General features: G+C 37.0%; 1 protein-coding gene and 1 long non-coding RNA gene across 11 annotated transcripts; one reads left to right on the top strand and one right to left on the bottom strand.

The window, feature by feature from the left end:
- The first annotated feature begins 2,470 nt into the window (after positions 1-2,470).
- Positions 2,471-14,306, top strand: LOC131331927 (uncharacterized). Of its 10 annotated transcripts, none has more exons than XR_009201554.1 (5): positions 2,471-2,792; positions 5,177-5,261; positions 11,483-11,534; positions 11,633-13,413; positions 13,461-14,013. It is a non-coding gene; the product is annotated as an uncharacterized LOC131331927 (long non-coding RNA). The 10 variants fall into 10 exon arrangements; XR_009201551.1 differs by having other exon boundaries at positions 11,402-11,534; XR_009201550.1 differs by adding an exon at positions 10,803-10,930 and having other exon boundaries at positions 11,402-13,413.
- LOC131331924 (ABC transporter G family member 14-like) lies at positions 5,374-9,446 on the bottom strand. Its single transcript, XM_058365890.1, has 5 exons — positions 9,014-9,446; positions 7,891-8,686; positions 7,253-7,429; positions 6,757-6,944; positions 5,374-6,256 (listed from the first exon to the last, which is right to left on the bottom strand). The coding sequence occupies exons 1-5, from the start codon at positions 9,191-9,193 to the stop codon at positions 5,612-5,614; spliced, it is 1,986 nt and encodes a 661-aa protein (XP_058221873.1). The 5' UTR covers positions 9,194-9,446; the 3' UTR covers positions 5,374-5,611.
- Positions 14,307-15,271: the final 965 nt, after the last annotated feature.

The raw sequence follows: 15,271 nt of genomic DNA, 5'->3' as shown, positions 1-15,271 counted from the left end.
CCTCATATTTTTTTGATATGAAATATAATAAAAGCTTTAAATTTTTCAACATATTTTTATTATTCAACAAAAAAATGAGATGAGAAATATATTACGTATGTTGTCTTTTAATTCTTTTTAAAAAACAAAAGTAAAAGTAAAATTTTAGAAATAGTCCCTCTAGTTTGCATGAAATCTCAATTTAGTCTCTCAGCAAGGGGAAATGATAATTTTTCCCTTTATCTCCCTTTTGTTTCATTGATGCCGTGAGTGAGAGGGACAAAATTGAGATGGAATATGAACTATGGAGCTAAAATTAACACAATTTATACTAGAGAGACAAAAAATGAGAATTCATGCAAACAGCAGGACCATTTGTAAGATTTACCCAAGTTTAAATCCATTTCTTTTCTATTCTTGTTTCTCCAAAGCAACTACAATACAATGTTTCACTTATTTAAATTTATTTAACCACTTTATGGTACATTTAAAGGACATGATTTTCACACTCTTTTTTTTTTATATCCATATTTTTTTTGACTTTTAGCAAAAAAAAAATATATACACTTTCAACATTAAAAAACAAAAAAGATATAGTATGAAAATCACTCCCCATATTTAATCATTTTCTTTTGTTTCTTTAAAGACTTGGGGAAAAAAAATCCCTACGTTTTTTAAATGAACCCTTACCAACCCACACTATCACCCGCAATTGTGAAGGATGAACAATGTGTTGGTGGGTGATAAGTTGTGTGGTGGTGGGTTGCATTAATCTATCATAAACTCGACTTGACCCAACATATATGTGAGAGAGAGAATACCATGACTCGAACCCTAAAAAATGGTAGGGACACCACAATAGTGTCACCAGAAGGAAACTTAGAGCTTTGGTACCCAACGTATATGTGTGAAGAATATCCTTTACATTATCGTTACATTAATTTATGGTAAGGTTTTTGTTGTTAAACTGGCTCTTTAACATCCAATGCTCTATAAAATATGAGTCCAGCTACTGGTACAGAAAAATTGGTACAGATTTTGTATATAATTTTGTGTGGGGTCCACTACGGGTTCCACACAAATGATCAAAGCCGATCATTAAATGTAAAATAGTTTTTCAAGGGCTACTGCAAAAATTCAGCTCAATCCGCTACTTATAGGTGTTCAATCCAATCATCTAATTTTTCATTTAGATTTCAAGATATGAAAAAGTTAGATGATTAGATCGAATATCTATAAGTATCGGATTGAGCTGAATTTTTGCGAGGGCCCTTGAAAAAATGTTTTACATTTAGTGAACGGCTCGGATCATTTGTATGGAACCCGTAGTGGACCCCAAAAAAAATCTATGTACAAAATCTGTACCAATTTTTCTGTACTCATAGACTTTCTGATAAAATATTAACCCGCACGAGTTGGTTGAGATTTGAGAATTTTTAAGTTTGCGAAAAAACTGTACCTCATGCAGTCTAATTCGTCCGAAACTTTCCTACCCCTTGCTAGACCTAGTTCAATAATCAATTTTGTTTATATAGTTGATCTCGTAGAAACATATTATTAAAATTTAAAATCTCATGTTAAATAAATATCAATTAGTACGTGAGCCGAGTAAAAAAATGACTTGGAATTGTTCTTTGCAACCAGTGTGTGCAGAACACAATCCTAGTTTAAATTTTTATATTTGGATTACCTACCAAATAGTAATCATCAACATAATTTTAAACCACAATTATGCTTTTTCACAATATTTACAACATGAAGGCTTTGTTTGGAATTTAGGGAAAGTGATGGAAAATTGGAGGAAAATGAGAGGTAAATTTTACTATTCGTAAAACTTGAATTTTTTTATTTTCTCTTCTCTTTCTTTCCAATCCAAACAATTAGAAGGAAAAAACTTTTTGTTTTCAATTTTTCAATTTTTGATTTTTTTTTTACTTTTTTAAAAACTAATGAAGAAAACTTGTTTGGTAACAAGTTTCTACTTTTTTGTTTTTTCATAAACTTTTTTAGAATTTTTGTAAACTATGGAAACTACAAAAAATTATTTTTCCCAATTTTTATTTAAAAAAAAATACAATTGTTACTAAACATGTTTCTTGTTTTTGTTTTTTATGAAAACTTAAACATGTTTCTACTCTTCGTTTTTTTCAAAAACAAAAAATTGGAAACTGAAAAGATTACCAAAAGAACCCTTAACTTTTAATTCATTTACTCCCTCCGTCCTTTTTTTTTGTGTCCAGTATTCCATTTTGGGCTGTCCCTTAATAAGTGTCCATTTTGTAAAGTTAGGGGGGTAAAAGTTAATGTATTGTCTATTTTGTCTTTAAAAGTAGATTTTATTTTAAAAAGTTAGTAAGTAAAAATGTAATGATGATGGGTAAGTAGAGAGAGTGGAGGAAAAAGTTGATGTGAAAGGTATAATGATGATGTCTTTTTAATAAGTTAGAATTACGAAGCAGAATACTTAAAAATGGACGGAGGTAGTATCACTTTCCCTTCCAAACAAAGCCGAACGAAACCGATTATTTTTCATTTTTTTCCCACGAGATTACTTTCCATCTAGTGGTGTAATTTTCCGGCGAACTGCTGAGAATCCATTCCCCATCTTATAACCGGCCAAAACCGATCCGCGCTCGTCTCTGGAGAAACCGTGCAAGCTAACCTAGCTCTAACGCCATTCCCAAATGTCTATGAAAGAACCAATTCGAACCCTGTAGCAGAAGCTGAATTCCCCATGCAGCGATGGATAGCTCCGTCCCCTTCACCAGAAACGTTCATAGCTTCTCTGGCAATGAAGTGATATGTCACACGTCGTAAGCCATCTCTCTCTTGGTGCAATGTAACTGTTTGATTAAATGCCCCGTTGATGTGTTCTCGTGTTTTCAGTTCATGGTTGTGGGTCTGTTGGTGGTGTTTAAGTTTAATCATCGTTTACTCGTGGGGTATGAGATCCTGTTGCTACTGGTGCACCCCAACATGGGCCACTGTTAGCTGAGGAATATAAGATTTCATTCATTTATGTATCTAGTTATCTGCTCTCAGAATGAAGACTGTTAGTTATCTGCTTTCAGAATGAAGAATGTTGTAGCTGCGGTGCGTTTTTCTGTACAGAATACTAGTTGAGCTTACCAATAATAAGCATTTGAAAAATACGAAGAGGGGTGTTTATCCCAATCAGAGACAGTATGCCCTTAAGGTTGTGTATGTAGTCGCACCAAACTTTGTTAGATAATGTTTCCAAATTCCTCCAAAACTATCCCACTTTCGTATTCTTGAAGGTCCTACTCTCTCAATATGAACTAGTTAGATTAATGTTGCTAATTTGCGTTGAAATGATTGCCTATTTATTTTCGTCATTTCATTACTGCCCAATTTATGCATAAAAACTAAAAAGAGCTATGTGGACTCGATAAGTGTCGGTTGTGGCCGTGTGGGTACATGTCAAGGGGTAGTGTTCATGCAATTTCCATCTAAACCACACAAGGGCATGTATATCGAATTTCTATGATAGATTGTGTAATTAGTGTTCACAACTCTACAAGTTTCCTTAAGAGAGTTTTGTGCGTACTTCATAATAAACTCAAATTAAAATCATTTATGATCAAGTGAATGCCTATGTCAACGTGTCGGACATCTATCTCACACTCTGATAACCAAGTACTGGACACAGGTACTATAAAACATTTAGAAGAGCCCAAGTAAGTTAGAAAAAGTGTGTAAAATGAATGACAAGAGTTTGTATAGTAAAAGTGTCATGAAGTATGTTAAATATTTTGGCTTTATCTCCAACTTAACCACTACCCATAGGGCGAAGGTCAGTAAGACCTTTATTTTTTTATCCATCCCTTACATGCAAGGTTAATTTCTACAGTGGCTCAAGCTTAACAATGCTTAAATAGTATTGGTTGACTCTGACTCATAGAGAGAATCTTGGAGCTCACATCCACCTTGACTCATTTAGGTTGATCAATGGGGACATATGAAGATTACGATGAGCCCGAGAAGCCTTATGAAGATGAAAAGCACAACATAATACACAATAGTCTTGTTTGTTTCAAATTTCAATTCTATTTAGACAACAAAATGATGTCAATAATGCAGAAGTAGGAACTCACATGGATTTTGAGTGTCATTCTTGTTGTTTGCAAGGGCCTCCACCCTTAAATGTATCTGCGCCATTCAGTTATCCCCTAAATTCATTTTGTTCTATTCTGGGTGTTTTGTGGCCAGTCGTTGAAAAGTGGGTATATTTGACTTATTGTGGTTAAGGGTACGGCATTGCTATCTATCTTCTGTGGTCTGGCCACTGTGTTACCGGTGAATGCTAATAAGCTAGCGAGTGATGTTTTAGTACCTATGTTTCGAAATGTAGTACACATTCGTCCTGAAACGGTAAATTCAGTGATCACAATTTTTGTTGTGAAACATTATGCTCTAAGAAATGTAGGAGTAGAGTTATAACAAGAAAAGACATATATAACAAAAATTGATCATCAACCATTAGAAATTTAAAAATTATGGTTTGTTTGACTGGATATTTATCCCTTGAAAGAAGAGTATTCTAATTTGATAATCCATTGAAGCCTACCTCTGCCAAACCACTATTTGGGACGTGTGGTATACCGCATTCCTATACCTATTCCTTGTACTGGTACCATCCGCTTTAGGGATAACATACTCAAGGGTGGTGATAGACTTTTACCAAAAAAAAAAAAAATCTAGCCCTTTTATTTTTTGTTACTTGGGGGGAGGGGGGATATCTTGATTTCCTCATTGACATTCTTGGCCGAATACAGACTCAATCTAAATCTTTATGGGTCATAATTTAGTTGACTGTTGGTAGGAGACTAGGGGCAATAATATGTTGTAACATTCTGTCTTAAATTATCTTCTTCATCTTCTTTTCTTTTCTAATCCTTGATGAACAGTATCTCACACATATACAAAACCTAGTGAATCATGCTCATGGATGTCCGGTTACCACCTGCCTACTTCTACCACTTTCTTTGCCCAGTTGATTGGTTGGGATTTATATTGCATGCAAAGAACGTGGAAAAGTAGCTGTAACCCCTTTTTCCGTTAAATATTTGAAGACTTATTCTACTAGTTTCACCCATTTCTTCTTATATCACCATCCTGTCCTAACCGAACGCAGTGTCTGACTGATGATATTGTATTTTTGGCAATGCACTTGCAGGATGACTTTCCATTAAAGCTATTGGGTTTTGCAATGCCCCATGCACATCTAGAATCTTGTCCTCCAAAAAGATGGTGATGTCAAGGTCTGTTGTTCACTCTTTCTTGCAGTGGGAGATTTTTTTTTTCTTCCCTTCTCTTGTTATTCATAGCTTATCTTTTCACAATGCTGTATAGTTATTTTTAAGGGAAGTAAGATTTTCAACTTAAGGATTATGTTAACTACCACCAAAGGATGTGCGTTACTCTCAGGAAAGATAAAGATGTTGCAACAAGATTTTCATCTATATCTAGATTAATCTAGCATTATTTTTCCATTGGAAAAATAGAAAACTCTTCGGGCTGTGTTCTTTGACGAAATTTTCGCCAGAAAACTTCCTTCTCCTCATCTTCTCTTTCTCTCTGGTTTTCTGAGCTGTCCCCTGCAAAACTTACTTCACTGCACCCGGTGCAAGGCTAGATAGGCAACAAGTCGATAACTTACCAACATCAGGGCCAATATAGATACATCTATCCACCAATTGTCCAGACCCACTGACTTGACTGCAGGGAAATCTGCAACCCGGCAATAGACACCTTGTGTGCACTCATAAACATCGTCCTCGTTATATTGAACCCCAAGAAGGAGCTTGTAACAATAGTAGCTGTAGCTCAAGTACTTTAGCCAGACTATGAAGGGTGGAATTTGTTGAATGTAATAACCCCCAGCAATAAGGAAGACAAGGGTTGTAACTGAGGCAAGAGTAGTGGCTTGTTTTCCATCCATGAGTATGGCACCAATAGCTAAGCCAAGACTTTGTGCAACAAGGACACTGTAAAGGACAACAAGAAGGGAAAGGATGAAAGTAACAGGATTGGGTTTGAGGCCACCCATAAAATAGATGATGATGGTAAATGCAGTTGGAAGTGCAAGCTCCAAGGGCAGGTCCCCAAAAGTTCTGGCTAAAAAGTAGGAGGAGAGGCGGTACATTCCAGATGAACGTTCCTTGATTAGCATAGTTCTTTCTTGGGGAAATGTGAAAACAGCATTATATAGAGGGTAGAAGCCCCAGAACACAGAGAAGAAGAAAAGCATGGCAATCTGCAGTCAAGAATAAACCTTGTTCAGGTTCCACAAAAAATAGAGGTCATAAAGTTAAAAGACTTAAAGACTTAGACGTGGTTCTTGTCCTATTTAAAACAGCAATGAATCTTGAATGTTCCTGGACTTTTATTGTTCCCTAAGGCTGTGTTGGGATCAAGGATTTGGGTAAGGAAAAGGAAACCGTAATAGAAATCTGAAGGATCTAACGTCTCACCATGGTTAGATCCTTCTACGTGTATTTTCCTTACCCATATTCTTGATTCTAATGCAACCTAAAGTTTCCCGAGTTTTCTTAGCCTGCGAAATGTTGTATAGAAGAACATCTCAATTTCTGAAACATGGAAATTTCGATGTGGTAGAATATTGAAATGAAACCCCTAAACTGGTCGTAGAGTGTAGCACTGTAGTATGGAATTATCCTCATGTGAAGACTCCAATTGTTCATAAGTACATATTCATATTCTGATTGCAATAGTAAGGTTATGCAAGATTCTTACGCGATCCTCAATGTGGGAAGGCGGAGTGTGCCACCATAGGAGTCCTCCAAGTACAGCAACACTTATGACTTGGAAGATTCTTAGCCTGTTGAAGGCTTCAAATCTTCGCTCCCTCAGCCCCCTCAGAAGAAGAACCTTGAATTGATGCCACCAGCTTGTACACCATTGCTCTGGCTTTACAGTGTTTCCTTTGTCATTTCAAGAACACAAGGCACTCAGTATACAATTAGAAATAAGATGAAAGGGCAAGACATGTGTATGTAGGTAATGTGGGGATTATGGTATGATTTGTTCACCTTACTGTTCTAAAAGTCGGCTGCCTAGGCGCTAGGCGGTTGTTCAACGCCTAGATTAGTCAGCCAACTAGTCAGTGCCTAGTCCTTGCCTAGGTGTTAGGCGGCTCACTAGTTGACGTGCCCTTTTTTTGCCCGACTAGTGCCTAGCAATATTAAGAATATTGTGTGCCTCAGTGAGAGGGAGAAGAGAGGGAACTTACTCGTGGATGCATCTCTCGCACAATTATAGTTATTGACATCCAAACTGCACAATTCAGCTTTCAATCTTGTAGAAATGTTCTTGTCATAAGCGGAGATGAGAATATCCCTCATTGCCTTCTTCTCTTGGTCTGTATTATCTCGTTGCTCGATTGTATGCTCGTAATCAGGCCCAATTCCTGCAAATTTTATTCAATGAGAATGTAACCATAATTTCCTTCATCATATCCTATTTAGCAAGTGCATGTGTTAGCAAATGGGCTCAGCTACTCTGTGTGTTCCAATTTGTAGCACAAGTATGTTGGTGTTTGTCTGAGTTATTGAGTATGCACAAGGAGAGTTTCTTCTTCTCCCTACACTTTTTCTTTTTTTTTTTTTGTGTACTAAGGTCAACATAGGAAAGTTTGTGGGGTAGGGTCGTAAAAAGATACAAATGTAACCATCACATTCTGTAGGCCAACTGATATTTGTTTTGCATGTCAAAGGATAGAAATGAAGGAATGGAAACAACTGGTCAATAGAGTACAGGTTCCATTCTACTCATGTGGTCTTTCCGCTTTTAATTTCTCAAAGAACACAGAAAGAAACTGTTTATTTCTGCCAATATATCATAAAGAAAATTCAAAATTGGAATATATACCGTTGGCAAGATCGAGCAAGAGATCGGCAGGATTGATTGTAATGGGCGTGGAAAAGCCAATTGAGGAGAAATATTCCAAAGCAGTTGATGCAGGACCATAGTAAATGGGGCAGCCTTCAGAGAGCAATACCACCTTGTCAAACATATGGTAGAGTCGGCTTGAAGGTTGGTGAATTGTTGTGATTACAGTTCTACCTCCACTAGCCAGCCTTTTGATCGTGTTCAGTATCCGCTGAGCCGTGGTCGAGTCCAAACCTGAGGTGGGTTCATCCAGCAATAATAAACTTGGGTTAATGAGCATTTCTTGGCCTATGCTCACCCTCTTTTTCTCCCCGCCTGATATCCCTCTAAAAAGCGGCCCCCCTATCATGCTATTCCGGCAGCGAGTTAGCCCCAACTCGGCGATAACTCGCTCCACATGCTCAACTTTCTCATCCTTGGTCAAACTATTGGGTAGCCTTAGCAGTGCAGTGAATCGAAGAGTCTCAGTTACAGTGAGGTGTGGATAGAGGACATCATATTGTGCAACGAATCCAGTTCTTCGTTTTATGGAACTGGAAAATGGCTGACCGTTGTATGTGATCTTTCCAGATAGCTTGCCAGTGAGTCGGCCACCAATTGCTGTTAGGAGAGTGGTTTTTCCACTCCCCGATGGGCCAAGCATCGCTAGTATCTCCCCTGGACAAACCATGCCACTCAACCCATTTAGTATAGTCTTCTCTTTGGAGATCGATGCCCCTCCACTAAAGTAAAATCCTTTCTGCTCCAATTTAACCTTGTAAACCACCTCTTCAAACTGCAAATAAATCAGAAAATCAGAACTACATCGTACTCAAGAAAGATAAGACTTTATGTGCGAAAATATGTACTCAATAAAGGTACTTTTTACCCATAGACAATGTATTACCATGGATAATTTTTCAAGTTTTGTTCCACCTATCAAAAGACTAATTGAGATATTTTGACTGGTGAAACAATAGTTCAAAACTTTGTTCATGAAAATACATTCTTTGTTGACCAGATTAAAGGCACTACTACTAAAAATGTACAAACAGAATGTACAAGTGAAACTTGATTAATATTTTTGAGCTCTTTTCGTTGAGAGAGAACCAGAGAAATAGACCTTTAAAGTTATGGAGTGTGAGGCCACTAGAATGGATTGTGTATTGGTCTGAATAGGGTAAGTGAGGACAGCTCTATGATGGGACTCCAAATTGTTATGGGGTTCCGACAAATTCGGCAAACCTGCCATGGAAACACTGCTGCTATTTTCTGGTTTTGGGACAAGCCAGTGGAGGGGCATGGCCAAGTTAAACCAACGTTGACAGTGTTATTTTGGTGGTTGTGTTTTAGTTTCAGTGGTGTGGGAAAGGAAGTAAGTTAAGAAGTTGCTTTTAACTTTGGCTTCTCAAAGTGAAATGGACAACTCATAAATCCATAGACACTAACGAGGACCTCTCGTGTTTTAAAGGCTCTAAGATGCAGGACTAGCCTTTATGGTGGGTTCCCACCTTCTCCTTAAAGTATTCTAACACTACCTCTGGTTCAATGATTATTCTGATCTCTTACTTGAGTTCCTTCTCCCTTTATCATATTGGCATCCTCTCTTTTGCCCTCTCTCATCATGTGTAAGTTATTCCTAAAAATCTATTTTCGATCTCCTAACAGTGACTTCGTGTGCATGGACCATCCTGCTGCTTACATCCAATAAGAGTCTATAAAGTTGGCCACAGTCACTTCTGAGCAAGAAAATCACAATCTTCACGGATAAGGATCCACGACGCAAGCGGGGATCTGCATGCCTATACGCGGCAATACCCTAAAATCTAGGCCTCATATACAGTTTTTGTTGGGTTGGTGGTTTGGACGTGTGTGTGGTGTATGTCATGGATACATGATCTTTTCTTTTTGGCTTTTTGACATTTGAAATTGGTGCAAGTTTAATTTTTGGTATCGTGTTATAGACATAGTGCTTTCCACCTTTTCATGCCAATTTACTTGGATTTGTTTATGGTAATCAGGCAAATGCATCCTGGCCTTCGATTTACTTAGCACTTCTATTAAAATCTTGCTATTTACTTTGGACGCTTCAATGTAAATCTTGGCATGGAAGATTGAGTCCATGAAAGGTTCTGATCTAATTATCTGAAGTTTCTTTGTTCATTTGTCCTAAGTGATATTCATGTGTTTTTGTGTACTGGTTGTGAACTCATGGGTGTGCCATTCTTGCATGTGGCTGTCGATTGGAGTCTGATTATTTATGCTCTTTTTAATGTATGGCCTTGGGCTTCTGGCGAGATTCAATTAACTCTATGATGTGTATGACCATCTTGGTCTATATGGTAACCCAGTTAGTTCCTGAGAAACATTAAGTTAAGCCGAAGTGAAAAAGCAACGCACGCTTTTTCCTCCCTGAAATTTTATTCTCAGAAAAACAAGTCTTTATGAGTTTTGACTTAAATAAAACCCAAAACAAAAAAAAGAATGAGATTTGGATTCGAAACAAAATGCAAAATAACAGTGCATTTCTTCTTTTTGAAATTTGGAAGTAGCATTGATGTGATTGTTGAATAGCTTGAAATACATCGTTGGGCCCATTTCCTAACTGGTTAAGCTTTAAGGACAATTGGTAACTTAACATGGTATCAGTGCTCAAGTTGCTAGAGAACTTGGGTTTAACCATTTAAGTCTCCCTGTTTGCATTATGTTTCTCCCCATTGTTTTCATTCGCAGTATGCATGGATGTTGGGTTGGACATGAGAGAGGATGTTGAACAGCTTGATATACATTGTTGGGCTCATTTCCTAAGAAATTAAGCTTTTGGGACTAGTATTAACATTACAAGAACGCAGGCCATATATGGAAGGACTAGATCATTGGGATCTAGGGTTACTGACGACACTTCTTGGCAGGAACCACGAATGTGCTGAAATATCTATGGAGGGAAAGGAAATGGCGAAGAAAAGCATAAGAAGATGATGACGTGGACAAGTCTTTGCCCCCCCCACCCCTCATTTCTCTAACAGCTCTGCTTCCCTTAGTAACTCCTTTTACTAATCTGTTATCCAAACAAAACCTTACAGTAATAATTTAAAATCCTGTTATCCTTGATAGTATTTATGAATTATTGGTGTGGGGTTGTGGAAGTGAGATGGGGTTGTGGAAGTGAAGATGACCCTTTGCTGTAATCATGTTCACCCCTTGAGAAAGTTTATAACCCATATGTAAAGTCAAATTATAATATTGGCTCCTCAACAATTATTTATCCGTCAATATGAAAAGTATTGACAAACTGGCGTTAGCATGCATAAAGTGCAATCTATGAACTTTCATTTTCCCTCTTTTGTTTTGTGTGGTGTTAGAACATCATTATGTTCATCTAGTTGCACAAAGGAATCTTGTGGGAAAGCTCTTCTTGAGATTTGGTTTTGACTCTATATTTACATATTCATACTTGTAGTAAAAGAAGTAATGACTGCTCTCCTAACTATTTTTCCCTAAATGGTTTCAGAATTTGAAGTTCCAACTGTGGAGTAGTTACCAAATCTTAAGAAGCTTACATCGGGTCAATGTCTGCGATTCTTTTTTACAGTTGTACTCGATGGACAAAACTCCCGCTTACATGTGGTACGGGAGATAAACAGGTATGTGACTTGATCTCTTTTTGGAGCTCTTTTGTTTAATGCTATATAAGTACATATAAATACACGTTTCATACTTGCATGTGTGAGTGTTTTTATAGGAGAGGGAGCTAGAATATTGACTCCACGAATTTGAGTCAAATTTGATCCGAACCGCTGGTGCATTTGCACCTTTCGGTTAAAAAGCAGAGGATATCCGTGCATTCAGTGGGAGAATTTATGCTTCTCCATTTTTGTTTTTAACTTGATCTTCTTGGGGGGCATTTATGCTTCTCCATTAGTTGTACAAGAACAATCTATAAATGGAGAAAACCACATGCTTGTGAAAGAAAGGTTGGTAAGGGTGATTAAAGAATTTGGTCTGAAGTTTTAACAAACGAAGGTGAATTAAAGAAATGGTGCTTTTCCTTGTAAAGCCAACTGATTCTTATATTCCTTATCTATAAAAGATGTTATTGCTTCTTTAACTTTAGTTTCAACATTCGTATCGCCGAAATTAAAGTTGTTATCATACATGTGATAGATTTTTATATGGATTGAATATGTACATAGATGGAAGTTAGATGCTAGTTAGAGTATTTTCCCCTAAAATTTTCTCTCCCCCTCCAGCTTTTTTCTCTCTGCAATTATTTGGATCGAATAAAAGAAGATACATGATTAAAGGAAAAAACCCATCATTTAGATTCCAATTTCTGTCCACAAATTATAATGTTTCTGCAGAGCACTTGGAAGTGGGATGTGGTGGAGCCAGTCTTTGGTGTGAGGGATTACTCTGGGCTACTTTGCACTGGGTGCGCAATTTGTAAGATGTCTAACCCCCTTGCTATCTTCACTTATTTTTCTTTAATTCTTGGTCTCCCCAAGTTGGTTTTATGTCCATCAGATTTACCAGAATTTTCTTCTACTAGTGCTCTTTTCCTTTTGACATATTTTCACATATTCTTTCTTCCTTTTTCTGTTTTTTCTGATCAGGAATATTCTTTGTTCCTTTGATGAGACCTTTTTTCCACAGCCCCATGTTGCTTGGATTCTCCTGTTTGTGTTCTTATGCGGTCTATGTGTGGGCATCTAATTCTAAAAATGCATGCATACTTTTACGTGGGATTTACTACTGGTTAAACTTGCGTCCGTGTTTGGTATCGCATTCATAAGTCGTTCTCTATTCGCACAAAAATTGTTTGGTGAATTGTTTTGGGAAAGATATTGATGAAAACGTTCATGAAAACATACACGCAGTTGTTCTTATGATTCTTCAGAATTGTGTTTTTGTACAAAAATGACTTTGTTTCTATACACACTGTACAATAAAGTGAAAAGTAACCGATTCTGACACAATTACAAACCAATGGTTGCAATCAAGCCACAAACTTACCATTTGCATACCTTCAATGGCATTTGTATTAGGAAGAGCTCTGTAGCACAGACACAGACAAGAGATATCTAAGAAAATAGGGATACGAACACGACAAGGGAAACGGCACAAATAAATAGGAGTATTTACTTTATATTAATGGTAACATAGTTATATGTACAAGCATGAAGCATCACTATATATAAACAAGCATCACATATACTTCATACGTATATTTATTATATTACCCTTTTAACTCAAAATATTTGAAGTATTACATATTCACTCTCAAAATTTAGAAAATTGTATATTTAACCCTGCCTTGTCCGTATACGTGTTCCGCCACCTTGGCGATTCCCCCTAAGGGATTAGTTAAATTTAATGAACACGCCCCATCCATACGTTTTTTGCCGTGTCCCCAATGAGTCCCCAAATCATGCATCAACCTGGGGACATGCCGGCCTCTAGGAGTGTGGGTGCATAATATAGGAAGTCTTATTAGTTCATGTTGGGACATGTCGCTCTCTAGAAGTATCGGTATTTCATTGAGGAAGAGTCTTATTTCTTCACGCTGGGAGTAATTGGTATTTCATTGAGGAAGAATCTTATTTCTTCACGCTGGGAGTAATTGGTATATGCCGTCATATGTTTTGACATATTCTATTCTTTTAGTCTACCCATCTATTTATCTTTTATTTCTAACCCATAATACTATGGATGCTATATACCATCCCTAACCCTGTTAGGGGAATGGGGGATGCTGCAAAACAATTTCGAGCAGCCGATCCGGCCATTCATCTCGATACGAATGGCTTGAATTGAATTTGAGCACATATAAATCTGAACCGTGAGTTGCTCGGTTAAGATCCGAGCCGTCAATTGCCGAAATGAACAGCTGAATCGGATTCCCCCTATTGCTAGCTCAGCATGCAGTCAGCACAAGGTTTTCTTTAATCAACCGGCTCTTCTAGGGATGATGAAAAAATCTGCACCAACAAAACTCCGCACTCTCAGTATTTAATTAGCAACTTGGAAGTAAAGGTGGAGCTCATCAATCAACATCAATGAGGTTCAAAAAAGTTGGACCCCAGATGACAATTTGATCAAGTTCTTAATTAGAAATAAAAACCGGAACTCGCGAATTGTAGTTGTGCTTGTAGTTTAGAAGATTGATTTTTCTGGCTTGAACCTGTTATCTTACTCTATATTATGGGTATTATCGGCGCGCACTTGTTAGAATAAAGTTCATATCGACATGTATTATGCTTTGTTTAGATACAGAATGCCATGTTTTACGGGCTTTGTATTAAGCATCATTTGATTGGTCAAACATAGGGAGGATATAAATGAGCTTATTTCGCCGGAATGTGAGGGATTAAAAATATGACATCTTCCAAGGTATTGCATTATTCCAATTTTTTTTTTTTAATTTTTGTTGCACCTTGAAGAAAGTAAGTAATAATTTCCGTGGCAAGCATTTGAAAAAAAAGATCGTTAACTTACTTATTCTTTCTTGTTGGGGGCTCTATAAAGGAAAGCTTTTATTTTGTTGGGAGTTGGACAAAGATATTTCCACTCTATTTCTACACACTTAATTATGATTATTGTTATTCTGATTATTATTTTCATTGTTAATTACTGCTATTGTTGATGGTGGTGGTGGAAAAAGAGGGTATTTTAGTTGGTACGATACAAAAGGAAAACAGAAAACTAGGGCTAAAGTTAAGAGTCCATGGGAAAATTGAAAGCCTTTTGATGAGCTATATATAAAGATAAAATAGTACTACTAGACAAGAATCATAGAGAAATGATTATGTATCGACTAAAAAGTAGTTTTATGCACCATTAATTGGTTCCCACTACATGTTCAAACAAAAAATAAAATAAAAAGTTCCCACAATGAAGTCAAGTTGTAATTAATACTAACAAGTTGGGCGGTAGTTTATTTTTTATTTTTTATTTATTTTTTCATAGGCAGGCAATAGTTTATATGTGACCTACACTTGATCAATAGCTCTTTTTTTCTTTTTCCTTTTGTTTCTTTCTTTCCAACTACAAATCCCATGTGATCTTAACATTGCATGAGTCTTCACATGTCTTTAGAACGTATGAATTTTATCGGATGTCCCCGAGGATACAGAAACGTATGAATTTTATCGGATGTCCCCGAGGATACAGAACGTATGAATTAGTAGAGTGTACGGATCAATGCATTAAATTTAAATTCACCAATTCCTAGTTGAGGTGGTCTAGTCTCTAGTGTGTAATTGGAGAAACCACTCGTTTATTGTTTATGTTACCGACACACCCTTGGGTGATCAGTGTACTTCAGCTACATAGTTACACTACCTCTGTCACTTCGTCCCTAAATATCATCGATGTTCGTTTC

The sequence above is a fragment of the Rhododendron vialii genome, chromosome 7a, assembly GCF_030253575.1.
Source record: "Rhododendron vialii isolate Sample 1 chromosome 7a, ASM3025357v1".
Taxonomy (NCBI): domain Eukaryota; kingdom Viridiplantae; phylum Streptophyta; class Magnoliopsida; order Ericales; family Ericaceae; genus Rhododendron; species Rhododendron vialii.
This window is presented reverse-complemented; position numbering and strand designations above follow the sequence as displayed.